The following is a 16,279-nucleotide window of genomic DNA, read 5'->3' on the forward strand; positions in this document are numbered from 1 at the left end:
TATATTGCATTCCTTGTTATATCCCCAGCCCCTAACATGGTGCCTTTCGAATAGAAAGCACTCAATAAATATTTGATAGCCAAATTGATTAAGTTAATGAACAAACACATGAAAATAATAGTTTGCAGTAGACTACACTTTTGCACAAGTTTCTCTAAAGAGGACGGCAAAAGAAAAAATACTAGCATCAAGTACTAGTTTAATTCAAGACAATAAACATTAAATGCCTACAAATGGAAACTGTTGTGAGGAAAGAGAAATGAAAAAGATGCAGTCCCTTGCTCTCATAAAATTTTCAGTCTTGTTAGGAAGATTAAACATGTATACAAATGATTAAAATTGAAGGCAGAATGCAACATTGTGACATGTGCTATATTAGATTTATAATTAAAGTTCTGGAATTTACTGAGAAGGAAGAAATTTCATCTAAGTAAGTGAGGAATTCTGAAAGCTTTATGGAGAGGGTGATAATAGACCTAGACCTTCAACTATGGGTAGGATTTCAGTAATACCAAGTGTTGGGAAGGGCCACAGTCAGGAGGGAATATTTCAGGCAAAGGAAACAGCACAGTAGCATTGGAAAGCACAGGGCTTCTTTGAAGAGCAGTTTGGCTGCAGATAAAGCTGGAAAGATATGGAGAATCTGAGTATAATAGAGGACCTTGAGTACTATGTTAAAGAGTTTTCATTTTAGCAGTCGGGAGCTATTAAAGGTTTTTAGAAAAGGAAAGTAACACACTATCAGCTGTATTTTGGAAAGTCATTTGGAAAATAACTTTTTTATTTGTATTAAGTTTTGCCAAAATTTAAGCGTCTTCCCTTTCTTTTGCCCTTGATCCCAATTAAACAAATTTTAAAACACCAAGGAACAGAGATTATCCCTAATATTCCCAGTCTATCTCAATGCTAGATTCTTACCTTTACGTTGACCCTCTCTCTCAAGCTTTCTGTCACCATCTAAATAGTTGGTAGTCCTCAGAGTGAACAAAGCTCACAAGACTGTGAGGAAGAGACAACAGAAGGGTTTGCCTAAGACTCATAGCCAAAGCTCTGTGACTTTCAAAATAAGACTGGGGAAATAATCCACTGCTGTTACTATGTGTTTCAAGACACCTGGTCACTTTCTTTCCTTACTTTCTTTGTAACACTAAAGAACAATCTTCTCTTCTTGTTAACCTTTCATGTAAATATAAGTTAATGTATATATTTGTGTTAGGAGTAAGCAAGTATGTGTGTAATGAATTTGTCTTTCTTGAAATGCAAAGGGATGTTAGACTTAACTATTATCAAAATGAAACTTCCAAAAAGAAATTTTAAATAGTACACATTGTCTTTACTAACTATGGTAAGCAAACTATTTCTTGGAAGGGATCCATGGATCTTGACTTACTTTGCTTAAGGACAATAACTGTAGTAAGGAAGAAATCTCTATATGAATCTGACTGAAGTCTCAGGATTTTCTGAGAACCTTCCATAATGTTACCACCAGTCAGCAGAAAACGGGGTGAGGAAAACCTAGAAGCATTAGGACCACTTAGGAACTAATCCAACAATAATTGGGCTCTAAAATGAAGTAGAAGAAGAATGAAAAAAAAAAAAAAAGAAAGGAATGGATGCAACACAAGTCCTAAATTGACACAGCTTTGTACCTAATTAAATGTGGAGACAAAGGAGTTTTAAAATATGTGTGTATCTATCTATATCTATCTATATTTAATATAAAGAGAGAGAGAGACAGATATAAGACCTAGGCTGGGAGTGGTGGCTTACACCTGTAATCCTAGCACTACGGGAGGCTAAGGAGGAAGGATCACTCCAAGAGTTTGATACCAGCCTGGGCAACAAAGCGAGACCTTGTTTCTACAAAAATAAAAAGTAATTTTAAAAGACCTTAAAGTCTCCAAGTTGGGTGTTTGGGGAGGTTGCTGAGACTGTTACCAGAGATAGAGAAGAGAAGAATAACGTAGGTTTGGAAAGAATGTGATTAATTTTGGACATACTGAAATTGAAGTGCTAATGGTGCATCACTGGAAAAATTATCAGCTGAGCATTTGGAGATTCAGACTAGAATTCTAAGAAGACTTATACTAGATGTGTATTGAATCCTCCCACTTACGTAATAAACAGTATTCGACAGAACATGAAAAAAAGGTGTAGAGTTTCATTTTCCATAATTACCATAATTATGGTATAATTTTCCATACTTTCCATAATTACCTTTAAAAGCTTATAAATGAATTATTCTAGAAAGAAAGACAAATTCCAGGTGATAACCTCAATAAGAGATTGTTAAAAAGGCCCTTAAAAGATATATTAATAACTTGTATTTGTTTCAAGAAACCATAAAAATTCACTGTCTCCATTATAAATTAGCTTATAAATAAGAAAAAAAATAAGTGCAAGTGATTGGTAGAAGAAATTAAAGAAAATGAGATCAAAGTGAAGTAGAAGAGAAAGGAAAGGAAAATACCATTTTGACATGTGAGAAGAAAAAGTCATATATATGTGCGTGTATATATATATAACTGGACTTTCAACAAACCAAACTATGGAGTATAAGTTGCATTGACTTATACTCATGCTAAGATGTTATGCACCGTAGGAAAAATATTTATTTGTCTTGACATTTCTACTTAAAACCTACACTTTAAAAATTTTAAATTATCTTTCTTACCTTTAATCCTTATGAGATTTTGTTAGAATTACATATGAAAGTAAAATAGGAGAGGAAAAGAAGGAAAATTTATAATTGTTCATGAAGATATCCATTTATCCTTTTTTTTTTCCACCCACGCTTCTATTGAGTGATCCATTAAAAATTGCCAAACTCATTGAGAGAAAAGGAACTAAGAAAGCACGGGGCTTCTTTGAACAGAGCAATTTTAGCTGCAGACAAAGGTGGGAACATATGGAGAGTCTGATTATGATAGCACAGAGCCTAAGAGTAGAAAGTAAAACTTTCACTGCATCCTCTTTAAACTCTTCTATCTACTTCTCTTCCTTAACTGTGGAAATGAAGTGAGGATATTGTCTATCATGTGTGGATATAGATGATATGTTACATATAGTAACATATGTCACAAGCATTTATTTCTATATTTAAAAACATCACAATTTTTGTATATGTTTTTGTGTAGATGTCTTTTAAAAGATACCATTTTAAAAAATTATCTTGCCTGTTCAACTCATACAAGAGTTGGGTAAAGACCCTATTAGTAAAAGATAAAAGCAACTAGCATTTGACCCTTACCAGAACCAGTCAGATTCCTTAATAATTTGCTCTAAAATCCTTTCCGTCTCCTCCACTGGAAGTAAAACAGCTTAACCAGTCCCTAGCATAGTGCCTGACACACAGTAGATGCTCAGAAAGTATTCGTTGAATGAATGAATCAGTTATTCAATATATATTAGAGCAAATACTATGTACTAGTAGTCACTGTTCTAGGCATTGGAGAAACAGTAACAAGTAAAATTAAGTTCCTACTCTCATGGAACTTACAATATTTGGGAGAGACCATCAATAAACATACATACATATATATAGTTTTGAGATAGATAGATAGATTTTATATATATATATATATATAGTGTTTATAAATGCTCAAGGTTAACATGAGGGAGAAGAGTGTTGATGGCTTCTTTTCTTTATAGAGTGATTAGTGGAGCTCTTATTCTGAGATGGAAAGCCACTAGAAGATGTGGAACAAAGGGTGTTATATCATCCAATTCATATTTTAAGAGAATCATTCTTTTGATGATTGTCATGTAGAGAAAGATTATACTGGGCAAGGATAGAAGTAGTCAAGAAGTTCTTGCAGTAATCTAAGTAAGAGATGATGGTGGTTTGGACTAGGAGATGAGATTAGAGAGGTTGATGATGGGGAGTTGGGGAATGGTTTGCAGATTTGCAGATCACGTAGGACCTCATGGACTATGGAAAAGACTGGAATCTATTCTGAATAAAACTACAGGCCATTAAAATGCTTTGTGACAGGTTATGCGAAATGTCTGACTTATATTTTAAAAGAATCCCTCACATTGTGTGAGCATTAGACCATAGGGGAAAGAGTGGAAGCAGGGGAGACCAGTTGATAGGTTGTTACGATAATCTAGGTAAGAAATAACCATCACTTGAGCTATTACAATATTAGTACAGGCAGTGAGAAGTGATCAGATTCCGAATATGTTTCGAAAGTTACAGGATACATTGGTAAAGAAAAAAAGAAACACATCCAGGTTTATTAGTTAAATAACTAGAAGACTGAAATTGCCATTTCCTGAGATAAGGAATACTTCAGGAGAGGATTGGGTAGAGGAGGGTAGGAATCAAGTGTTCCCCTTTGAAAATGTTAAGCTTGTGAAGCCTACTAGATATCAAAGTGTCTAATAGATGTTGAGGAAGCAGATTCATGAGTTTAAATTCCAGGGAAGATAGTAAAGACAAATTTGCAATCATCAGTGTATAGATGGGACTTAAATCTGTGGGACTAAATGAAATCATTTAGGGGAGGAATGTAGATAGAGAAGAGGTCAGAGGACTAAGCAATGGGGCACAAAGTCAAAAAGATAAGAAAAATCCACCAAGGGAGATGAGAAGGCACAGCTAGTGAAGTAGTAGAACCAGGAGGGATTGGTGTACTGAAAGGTAATGGAAGAAAGTTTTGAAGAAAGGAGGGCATGATCAAATGTGTCATATGATGCTGATAGGCCAAGTCAGATTCAGAATGAGTTTTAAAAGTTGGATTTGACAATGTGGAGATTGCTGCCAGTCTTAATAAGAGTATTTTGGGGGAGTGGTAGAGACAAAAGTTTGGGGAGAATTTGAGAGAGAATAGGCTTCTTGCAAAGAAATGAAAAGAGATAGCACAAACCATTAGATTAAAAGAGTCTTAAAAGATGTCCGTCAGTCACAATGCATGGCCCTTGTGTAGATCCTGACTCAACTAAACAAATTTAATTATGGATGAACAGATGGACAGACAAAGAGAGGGAGGGGAAGAGAGAGAGAGGACGTTTATGAGTTATGAGCTAATTCGAAATTTGAACACTTACTGAATATTTGATTATATTGTACAAGAAGAGTATTATTGGGGCTTTTTTCTAGGTGTGATAGTACTGTGGGTATATATTTTTTAAATCCTGTTATTTCAATGATACATGTTTATGTATGAAATGATAAAATATCTGGGTTTGCATCGAAACGGTACAAAGGTGGGAAGAGAGGAGGGCATGGAAGGAATAAATGATACAATTTGGCTACAAGTTACAATTGTTGAAGCTGCTCATTATACCTTTCTTGTCTATATTTATATATTTTTTTACTTTTTTTAAATTAAAAAGGTACAGAGAAAGAATGGGAAGACATGAAATAGAGATAGCAACTTTGGGTAACAGGAAATTAAAACATGAAATACATTGAGTTAGCACACTCTAGATATTTATATATCTCCTTATGTAACACAAACTATAAAAATATTTTTTAAGATAAAAATCCTTACACTATCAAATTTCCTAACCTCAAATATTGCTTCCAAGAAAAATAGAAACAACTTGGTTAAAAGTTTATTAGAACACTTTTTGTGAACAATACTAAAGAATACTATCAGTATGAGTTGAAAATAACCCAGATACCATTGTAGTTATTTGTAAAATAAACATGGATGAGAAAGCTGGACCATGTAATGGCTATTCTTCTAGACACTCCCACTTTTAAAAAATGCATAATTAGCATTTTCTCATATATAACACACTAATATGCTGGAATTACCTGTTCTTCTCCTTCCTTGTCACAAGTACCTATGGTAGGGTATAAAATGATTACTGACCTGTGCATTCTCCTTCTTGGCTTTGCTCTGCTGCTGGTTTTATTTCTGTGAGTGAAATTACAAAATACAGCAACCACTGCCTAATTGTTATTAGATACTATTACTATAAAAACCAGTTTTATACCTTATATAATACTATTAAGAAAATAAACTTCAATGAATTAAAATGATCTGAATATGGAAGACTAGCAGGACACAAAATATTTATCTCAGTATGGGGGACCACAATAAGGACTGAAACAAAAAGTGACATTCAAAATTATATTTGGTTATATAATCAAGGGAAGAAATCAGTGGAGTGTTGAGAGATCATTCCCACCTCTTTCCTACTAATCCCTGCCATAGTTCTTATGTTTCTCATTGAGATCACTAAGATGGACAGTTCTACTGATTAAGAACTGTATTAATGAGTTCAGAAATTTCTTAATTGGAACACTTATATTTATTCCAAGGCCACACTGTACTGTAGATTGAGAAATCACCCCATATTCTGTTTTTCATCTCAAATATGCTTATCTGTCTTGTCTAGCCAAGCTCTTAGAAATATGCACCTAATTTGTGTGAAGCGTCAGCCTAGCCATGGTCACACAGTGCCAGCAATATTGAATTGCCATATTCTCAGCATTCCAGAGGGTCAAGAGGAGGCATAAGACTAATAGCATCTGCCTCACATCCATAAGATAAAGAAAAGCAAATTACTTCGGCTGCTTATTATAGGATAATTGCCAGTTTCTTTATTCAGTACCATGCTCAACCGAAAGTAAAATTTTCATACCCCAAATGTAGGATTATTTGGAGGGAAAGGAATGGGCAGATAAAATGGGAGAGAGAAAAGACTTCTCTGGTTGAGCTTTGTCAGGGTCTTAGTTAGTCCATGCCAATTGTCCAGTCTCCAGTATCAACTTCAGACTCATATCAGGTAACCTAATTGTCCTGCCATGTGTTCCTCCCTAAATCTTCCAGAACCCCAAAGCTTTCTTAGTTTCCTACTGCTACCATGAGTTCTTCCCAAACCTGTGTCCTAGAAAGCCCAATGAGAGACATGATTCTGATCCACATACCTCATGAATCTTACCTATCATCAGCTTTTAATTTTTTGGCCTTAGTTTGCCCACACTACTCTGTGGCTGCTTAACAATCCCTTTTCTTCACTTATTCTGCTGCTAGCACAACTTAACTTTCTCCAGGCAAACATGCCGGTCTCTTAATCCAAGTTCAGATGCAAGATAAAAAGAGAAAACAAGATAGAGTGGCACCCACAAGAGCCTTCCACATTCAGATACTGCTGTATTAAGGTGTGCCTAACCACACCCTAGAAATGGATTCCAGCACCAGATCCTAAAAACCAGAGGAATGGTGAAAATACAAAAGCTTTGGACCCTCTCCACTTGGAGTGCTGTCCACAAAAATGAGGTCTGGAAGTCCCCAGATCCTGTGCCAGCAGATAGCATATCTGGCCCCCTCACATGGAATGTTGCTATATAGATCTCAGCTAGTTGTGCAGTTTGAAGAACTCCATTCTCTCTACATGGGATGTGGCCCTATAGTGGGCCTTAGTGGCGACCCACGAGTTTTTGTGTTATTTTCATTATTAATCAGTTGAAGATTTTTTCTAATTTTCATTGTGAATTCTTTGACCTGTAACATTTAGAGGCATATTGCTTAATTTAGAAAGAGTTAGAGATTTTTCTAGTCACCTTTTTGTTACTGATTTCCAGCATAATTTTTACTGTCATCAAAGAACATAATCTGAATAATTTTAATCCTTTAAAAATCTGAGAGTTGCTTTTTTGAATTGGTCAATTTTGGAAATGTTTCATGTGTACTTAACAAGAATTCTATTCTGAAGGTATTGGGCATTAGTGTTCTGTATTTGTTCCTTATGTAGATTTGTTAATTGCATTGTTCAAATATTGCATCTTACTGGTTGTTTTCTGGTTATTTCACCTAACATCATGGTGGATTTGTCTGTTTTGCCATTCAGTGCTATCACACTTTTATATTCTGAGTCTTTGTTATTGAATGCTTGCAAATTTAGAATTGTCATATCTTTTCAGCAAATTGAATTTTTTATCACTATGAAATCTCCCTTTTTGTCTGTAATAATCTGTTTCACATTAAATTCTACTATGTCTGATAAAGTTTGGCCCTCACAAATTTCAGCCCTACAAACACAGCAGCCTTTTCTAGTGCAAAGTGACTTGCTCTCCACATATACCTATAGGAATTGCAGTTTGAGGTCCCAGACAAACCTGACCTGCAAATGAATCCCATTATCTAATTAAATGACTCTCAATGCTAGTTACACATTAGAATCACCTGGGAAAGGGGGACCCTTTTAAAAACAACTGATGTCAGAGCCCTGCCCCAAGAAACTCTTATTTATTACTAGTCTGGAACAAACCTGGGTATTGCTGTTTAGTAAAAGCACCCAGATGATTTTGCTGACTTTATAACCACTGGTTCAGTATGATATCCTGCCACCTCCACCAAGGATGTTGCTCAGTAAGTCTAGATTTGTAATTTCTGGGTGGAGTCTGCACTCTGTGGAGTATGCAGTCAAAAGCCCTGCCAGATGAAAAATGAAAGGTGGAAGAAACCCTATACCCTAGATGCCTGATTCTCCCCTGCCCCACTGTGTATCTCCTCCACGTATGATGTGACTTTTTTCACACTGTGGAAATCTACCCCAGCATATCCACAGCCTTTTCTTTCCTCCCTAACCTATCAAGCTACAGCCACAAAGAATACTGTCTGATAAGTATTGCAATTGTGGCCATCACATCTGGATTCTCATTCCCTTTAAGTCAATAATGAAAGAGAAATAGAAGGAAAGACGAAAGAAACCAGCTCCCCAGCCCCTGTTAAATTCAGAAACTCTGCTTATTACTCTGGACTGCTAAGATCCCTAAACTTCTGCTTTTTTTTTTTTTTTTTTTTTTTTTTTTTTGGAGACAGCCTCTCGCTCTGTGGCCCAGGCTGGAGTGCAGTGGCGCGATCTCGGCTCACTGCAACCTCCGCCTCCCGGGTTCACGCCATTCTCCTGCCTCAGCCTCCCAAGTAGCTGGGACTACAGGCACCTGCCACCTCACCCGGCTAGTTTTTTTGTATTTTTTAGTAGAGACGGGGTTTCACCGTGTTAGCCAGGATCGTCTCAATCTCCTGACCTCGTGATCCGCCCGTCTCGGCCTCCCAAAGTGCTGGGATTACAGGCTTGAGCCACCGCTCTCGGCCAACTTCTGCTTTTATGCTACCTATACTACTTCGTATTGTCTATTACTATCTCCCCCACTGAACTCTAAGCACTCCAAAAACTGGAACAGTGCCTAGTACCTACTTAGTAGGTGCTCAGTGAAATGCTTGATAAATGAATGACCAAGTAACTGAACAAAGAAATGTTTCCATAGCAGTAGAAAAGATGCAGTCATGGTTTCACTGCCAGGGGCCAGTATTTAACATGGATAATTCAAAACAGCAGAGGATCAGAGGAGCAGAACTCATAATCTTATGTGAAAACTCAACAGTTGCTCTTTTTCTTAAACACAGCCTGCTTCTTTTCAAGGCATCTAAACATTTGCTATCTCCTTGCACTCCATTTCTACTCTTCTTAGACCTCCAACACAGCAGCAACCTGATTGTTGCAAAGTGCTCTGTTCTGCCTGCTTTGTCTTTACCATTTTCCAGCTCAGTAGCAGCCTAGTTGTTAGGGACTTCGTTACAATAACAGAACTCTTTCTAGCTCTACAGCATAGTTTAAGGGAAATTAGTTGAATGTACAGTCCTTTCTTACTCATTTTCTGATTTCCACAGAGTTTTGAAAGAACTGAAAGTTAAGACTGCTTATCCACAAGGCTTTTTCAGTAATGTTATGTTTATCTTAGAATTCTGGCCTAAATGGTAATTGAATTGTGCATGTAGGAGAATGCAGCCAAGATGTTTCGGTAATCATATGGTACCAGGGACTGTTCTGCCTGCACATGACTCGGGCAGATGAATCAGCTGCTTGCTTTCTTAAGGACTGGGGTTCAAAGAGAAGAACAGGATGAAGACCAGCTCACACTGGCTCACTTGACACCTTTTGAAATACAGGAGCACTGTTTCTCTTCAACATTAGTTGCTATCAAAGATTCCCATCTGGTAGCTCTAAGAGAGGATAGGATGTGAAATATAAACAGCTGTTTGAATCTCTTTGGAGCCACTGCAGAGAATCACAGAGAAGATAAGTAGGGTCAGCAGTACTAAGACCCATTTATGTGAGTTGTTTTGGAGATTGTGAAGATCCCAGTCCAGCGTTATTTATCCCACCTACTGACCGAGAACTTTATCCTTTTGGCTTAAGGCAGTATTATTCAAAAAATTGTTCATGGGCCACCTGCTTTAGAATCATCTACGGGTGCTTATTTAAAACTATCTATCCCTAAACCCCAGATCAATAGAGCAGAATCTCTGGGAGTGAGGCCTTGAACTTGTCCTGGCCAAACCACTCAGCCCATTCTTTTGAACCCTAAAGTTTAGATTGCTGCCTTGAGACCTTACTAAGTATTAAGCTTCAAATAGCACCAAGAAGCAACAGCACTGTGAGCAGCTTAGTCGTTTTTGTTGAAAGATCTAAGATCAGGTTTTAGTAGAGAGAGTAATTGAAGAGAACTTGAGGACACAAATACTCAATGAGGAGGAACAGGCCACTACCAAAGAGAAGGAACAGAGATAAAATAGCCAAAGAGCCAAAGAAAAACTTCTTTACTTCATGATTTTGCCCTGGGTTTTATGATCATTTGGCATAGTTTACTTCAATCCAGCAAACATATATTGAGCCCCTACCATGTGCCAGGTACCAGGAAGAAAAGAAAATAGAAGGAAGCTCTTAAGTGGATAATTTAAATAAATGAGGTAAGGCCAAAGATTGAGATTCATACAAGAAACTTCAGGAGCTGAGAAGCAGGGACCCTAATGGCAACTTAGCTCCTAGAGAAGGAAGTGCCTGAGCAGGAAAATGAATAGAAGTCAGGCAGGTTTGAGGTTATGTGTGGGGGTTACTATTGAGGAGGAGCTAAAGAGGGGACAGGAATTGATGGGAAATGGAGCAAGTGCCCAACATTGGACAATCTGCCCAGGAAAAGGTCTGAACATAAAGCAGTATGCTATATTGGGACTGACACGCAGTTCAGGGCTGCTTTATCATGAAGTGCAAAGAATGAGAAAACGCAATCGATGATCCTGAACAGGTAGATTTGAGCTAAGTCAGATATGTATATGTCTTGATAACTTTTACAAAGTCCTCTTGTGCTAGAATCTAGAAGGCTTCCTGGATCTGTCCTTCAAATTCATTCCAGGTTTGGGAACTCAAAATGTTAGTTGTGATTGCTCCAAAAACATGTTACAACTGGTTTATGGGCCCTCTATGGGACATTGAAGTGGACTATAATATCAAAATTTTTTCAATGTAAATTTGAGCTTGTTTTGACTATTACTGGAAGAATACCTAAAAATAATAACATTAATGACCTCTGGAGAGGGAGGACTGGGAACAGAAGTGGAACGAGTTTACTTCTCATTGTATACCCTTTTCTACTGAATTTGAATTGTTTACCATGTATATTTATCACATATTCAAAAAAAATCATAAAAGAGAACAAAAGAGACATTTATTCCATAAGATATATTGTTAGCATATAAAAGAGTAATTTAATTTATAATAACCAAGTTGACAACTTATTATACAGTGGTGACAGCAATCATAACATTAAAATAATTTTGTCTTTCAAATTCTGAGAAAAACATGAGGTTGGAGATATCTTCTGTATATCCTCTAAACATTTTGCCTCTTTTTTTTTTTTTCCAGTTTGCAGCTCACCTTGTGAAGATGAAATATCCAAGAATCTGTATTCTAGATGGTGGCATTAATAAAATCAAGCCAACAGGCCTCCTCACTGTCCCATCTCCTCAAATATGAAGAACCAAGAGTGTGACTGCCAAAAGTCAGCGTGGCATCAGCACCAACAGCACAGTTCTTCGTATCCATGCCACTCTCAGACAAAACTAGATGTCTAGATTGTTGCATTTCCATAAAGTTTGTCATGAGACATTTTTTAAAATCTCATTAACCCACATGTTCAGCTATCTACACAAGAAACTTGACTGTACATGTATTGCTGAAAGAATTTTTCTTAACAGTGAAATCTGATCATATATTTTTACTACACTGCCACATAAAGCCCAAGAAATTCAGCTGATGAGACAGATTTAGCATTATCAAGAAATCCCAGTTGCCCTGAAAAAGCTGTCCTCCATTGTACTGAACAGACAGTCCTGTTGATTGTATTATTTAGAAACATACACTGAATGTGGGCTAAAATCATCATCTTTGTCTGATAATGAAAATTGAGAAACTATTCACAATGCATTCCTTATAAATAAATGCTACATTTAGTAACTCATTTCACCCAAACAAGGGTGTGTGTGTGTAGGGGAAGTGAAGTTTATCCCATTGCAGAAAGTGGTAATATTTACTCCCAGAAAAATGACATTTAGAAACCATTCATATTTGATAGAATATTTGGTCAGTTCCTGTAGCAAAGAAGAATGGCTTCAACAAATTTTCTAGTTTCTTTATCACATGAAATTCTGTACAGTCAGTCTAGGGCTAGTATACTGGTTTCCTGATCATTAAGAACTCATTATCTTCTCTCATTGCTTTACCAACCTCAATACGTGTCATCATCTCATGGATGAAAATAGCTCCTCAGCTTCTATCATCACATCTGTTATCTAGAAGGAAGAGAATGAGGGAAGGAGGGAGGGGATGAAGAGAAAAAAAGGAATGAAAGAAGGAGGGAGGAAAGACAGAAAGAAAGGAAAAGAAGCAAAGCATGCTCCTTCCCATTAAGGTCATAAACCAGAAGTTGCACACACTACCTCTGCTTACATATCATTGGCCAGAACTTAGGTACATGGCCACACCTAGCTTAAAGGAAAACTGGAAGTATAGTCTTTGGGTAGTTGATCATTTCCACAGCTAAAAAAATTCTTATTACTGTGTGGGAAGAGTACATATTGAGGTACAGCTAGCAACTTCTGCCTCTGCCACATTGTTTTTAAAATGAGTATTATATTTCATTAAATCTAAGACATCTCACAATTTTAGGTACCACAAAGAAAAAAATGAAGCCAAATGAATTGTGACACATTGTCAATTAAAAGACACATTCCCTGGGAGGCCGAGGTCAGTAGTTTGGCCAACATGGGGAAACTCTGTCTCTACTAAAAATATAAAAATCAGCCGGGCATAGTGGCATGTGTCTGTGATCCCAGCTACTCAGGAGAGGCAGGAGAATCACTTGAACCCGAGAGGTGGAGATTGCAGTGAGCCGAGATAGGGCCACTGTACTCCAACCTGGGCAACAGGGTGAGGCTCCGTCTCAAAAAAAAAAAAAAGATACGTTCCCATTTCAGAAACCTGAAAAAATATGCATCTTATTATTATTGAAATATAGCATATCCTTTAACTATCTTCAATTTTGTTTTAACTAAAAAGTGTTCATTCATCTGATCGAGACCACAGTGAAACCCCGTCTCTACTAAAAATACAAAAACTTAGCCGGGCGAGGTGGCAGGCGCCTGTAGTCCCAGCTACTCGGGAGGCTGAGGCAGGAGAATGGCATGAACCCGGGAGGCAGAGCTTGCAGTGAGCTGAGATCCGGCCACTGCACTCCAGCCTGGGTGACAGAGCGAGACTCTGTCTCAAAAAAAAAAAAAAAAAAAGTGTTCATTCATCTATAACAATATTCCACTCCAATGTTAAGACTGCCTAGGCAGAACATTTCAATAAAAGCCTCAATTCAGCTTTCTGGGCCATGGTTTTGTTGTTGCTGCTATTGTTTATTTTAGTTTTTCTTCTTTGCATCTACTTTTTAAATTGAGATATACTTTACTTACCATAAAATTCATCCTTTTAAAATGTACAATTCAGTAGTTTTTAGTGTATTCACAAAGTTGTGCAATCACTATTATCCAGAATACTTTCATTGTATGCAATTGTCTGCCTGATCAGGCATTCCACATTAACCCCTCCCAAGGTCTTTAATAAACGTTTGTATATGGAGTGAGGGGTCCAGGTTCATTCTTGCATATAAGTATCCTGTTGTCCCAGGACCCATGCTGTTTTGTTTGTTTTATTCAATTTATTTGGTCATTCACCAAATATGTTTTGAATACCTACTAGGTCTAAGACACTAATCCATAGTTATATCATTTGTGATCCTTACCTAGTTTACAAAGAAAAAAATAGGAGAAATAATGAGAACAAATATTTACCAAGATTTCCCTAACATTGTTTTTGGGCCATCATCTGTCCTCTTCAGAGAAATATTAAATCCTCCTATCCTGGCAATTACTATTCTTTTCCTTCAATCTTTAATGACTTATCTGAGTTCATAATCAGAATGCAGCATTGATGATCATTCTGACTCTTAACATTGCCTTACTGAGAAAGCAGAGAAGAGAGGGATGGAGGGGCAGTGATTTGAGTTGAATAAGGTGGTAGGTAGTAGGAGAGGATGAAGACCTTGTGAGGAGAGCTATGTAAAAAGATAATAGTAGCAACCGTCTGTCATGATTTTGCATTTGATCTTTCTTAAAACTTGACACATTTAGGCTTATTCCAAGAAATCGAAGTTTTTTAAACATGAAAATTATAATATTTAATATTCTCAACAGGAAAGTAAGAAAGAGCACACTATCGCTGCCGTGTTTATACACAAGGCATGTTATTTCATGGTGGATGATACCAACAAAGTTGACCTCAACAACTATTTGTTAGATTAAATATATATAACCCAGGATTTATTTGAGCTCCCTTTTAATAAATTATTGATTTCTACACGATTAGTATCAGCACTGTTTCTGGGACTACCTGGAATGCCATAACTACAACCACCAGCCCACCCAGATACACATACACACACACACACACACACACACACACACAAACTCACATACACAAGCACACATTAACGCTTGATAATCCATCAACAACAATGTACCTCCTCCAGTCTTCTGTGGCTTCCCCATGCTGTATTAAGAGTCTCGAATCTACCAAAGCATTCCATTCATACTTCTAATAATAGATTTATTACATCGTTTTGCAATTGTTTATATTTAGGCCTCTATTAAAATATGAGCTCCTTAAGATCAGGAGCTATAATTTATACCTCTTACTACCTTCAGCAACCCACCACATTGGATATGCTCAATTAATATAAAATTGAATCTCTATCAATTTTAGAATCTATTTGAAGGGAGAAAAGTAAAAATAACCTGTGGTAGTTTTTTTCAACTGCCAAACTTACCTGGTACCTGATAGTATAGAAATAAATTGAAATCTCAATTCATGGAGTGAAAAAAGGATCTCTAAGGTCCCATCCAGCTCTAAAATCTGATAATTCTAGAAGTTGGAGCAGATAACTTCAAAATAGTTGCATCCTCTTCAAAATACAGAAATGTTAGATTCAAAAAGCATATTAAAAATAACTAATGCTTAACCAAGTTTGAGAGAAAGAAATTTCTTGATGTCAGAAATGAAAAGGACCTAAAAGGCACAGCTTTTAGGCCCGTGGGATATCTAGTATCAATATAAGCCCTAGGAACTCGGGTTTTGGAATGCATATAGGAATAGAAGACATAGCTTTGGACCTTCTGGGTGGGAGTTCTAAGTAAGACCTCTTTATGAAGTGACAGTCTCAAGGAACTCTGCTCCATGAAATGATGAGACATAACTTCCCGCCAAATCAGGGAAGCTACAGAGAAGATTGTCATTGGGCTGGTTATTCTCGATGAAGAAAGAAAAATCTATTATAGACAGATGGAGTTGTTCAGTGGAAAGTCTGCGGTAAGTTCCTGATTTAGAACAGGCTTTAGTGCACTTTGAAAGGAAAACAATGAACTATATAAAACTTTTAGAGGACACAGTGGTGCCGGATATTTGTTCGATTCCTGTGCTGTCCTCCTCCAAATAGTTACCAAAAGATACTCCTTTGGGAATTAGTATCGAAAGGATTGCATAGCATCTCAAAAGAATCTTACTCACTTTGGGAGGCCAAGGTGGGCAGATCATGAGGTCAGGAAATCGAGACCATCCTGGCTAACACTGTGAAACCCCATCTCTACTAAAAATACAAAAAATTAGCCAGGCGTGGTGGTGGGCGCCTGTAGTCCCAGCTACTCGGGAGGCTGAGGCATGAACCCGGGAGGCGGAGCTTGCAGTGAGCCGAGATCGCGCCACTGCACTCCAGCCTGGGTGACAGAGCGAGACTCCGTCTCAAAAAAAAAAAAAAATCTTACTCAGTAGTCTCATTTAATAAAATCCACTACAAGGAGAGAAGACTGCTGACTTGACTAGACAGACAGGATTAGCAGATATTCCATTCTATCAGTTGTAACCAGTAATCCCATTGTTA

At 37.2% G+C, this 16,279-nt stretch overlaps 1 protein-coding gene across 3 annotated transcripts in view; it reads left to right on the forward strand.

The window, feature by feature from the left end:
* Positions 1-13,926, forward strand: part of LOC105486299 (TBC1 domain containing kinase) — a 236,237-nt gene extending 222,311 nt beyond the window's left edge. For all 3 annotated transcript variants that reach the window (XM_011749118.2, XM_011749117.2, XM_011749119.2), the window contains one exon: positions 11,668-13,926. In XM_011749118.2, coding sequence (XP_011747420.1) covers positions 11,668-11,778 — 111 coding nt within the window. In that variant the 3' untranslated portion in view covers positions 11,779-13,926. The remainder of the gene's footprint in view (positions 1-11,667) is intronic.
* Positions 13,927-16,279: the final 2,353 nt, after the last annotated feature.

Source organism: Macaca nemestrina, chromosome 3 (assembly GCF_043159975.1).
Source record: "Macaca nemestrina isolate mMacNem1 chromosome 3, mMacNem.hap1, whole genome shotgun sequence".
Taxonomy (NCBI): Eukaryota; Metazoa; Chordata; class Mammalia; order Primates; family Cercopithecidae; genus Macaca; species Macaca nemestrina.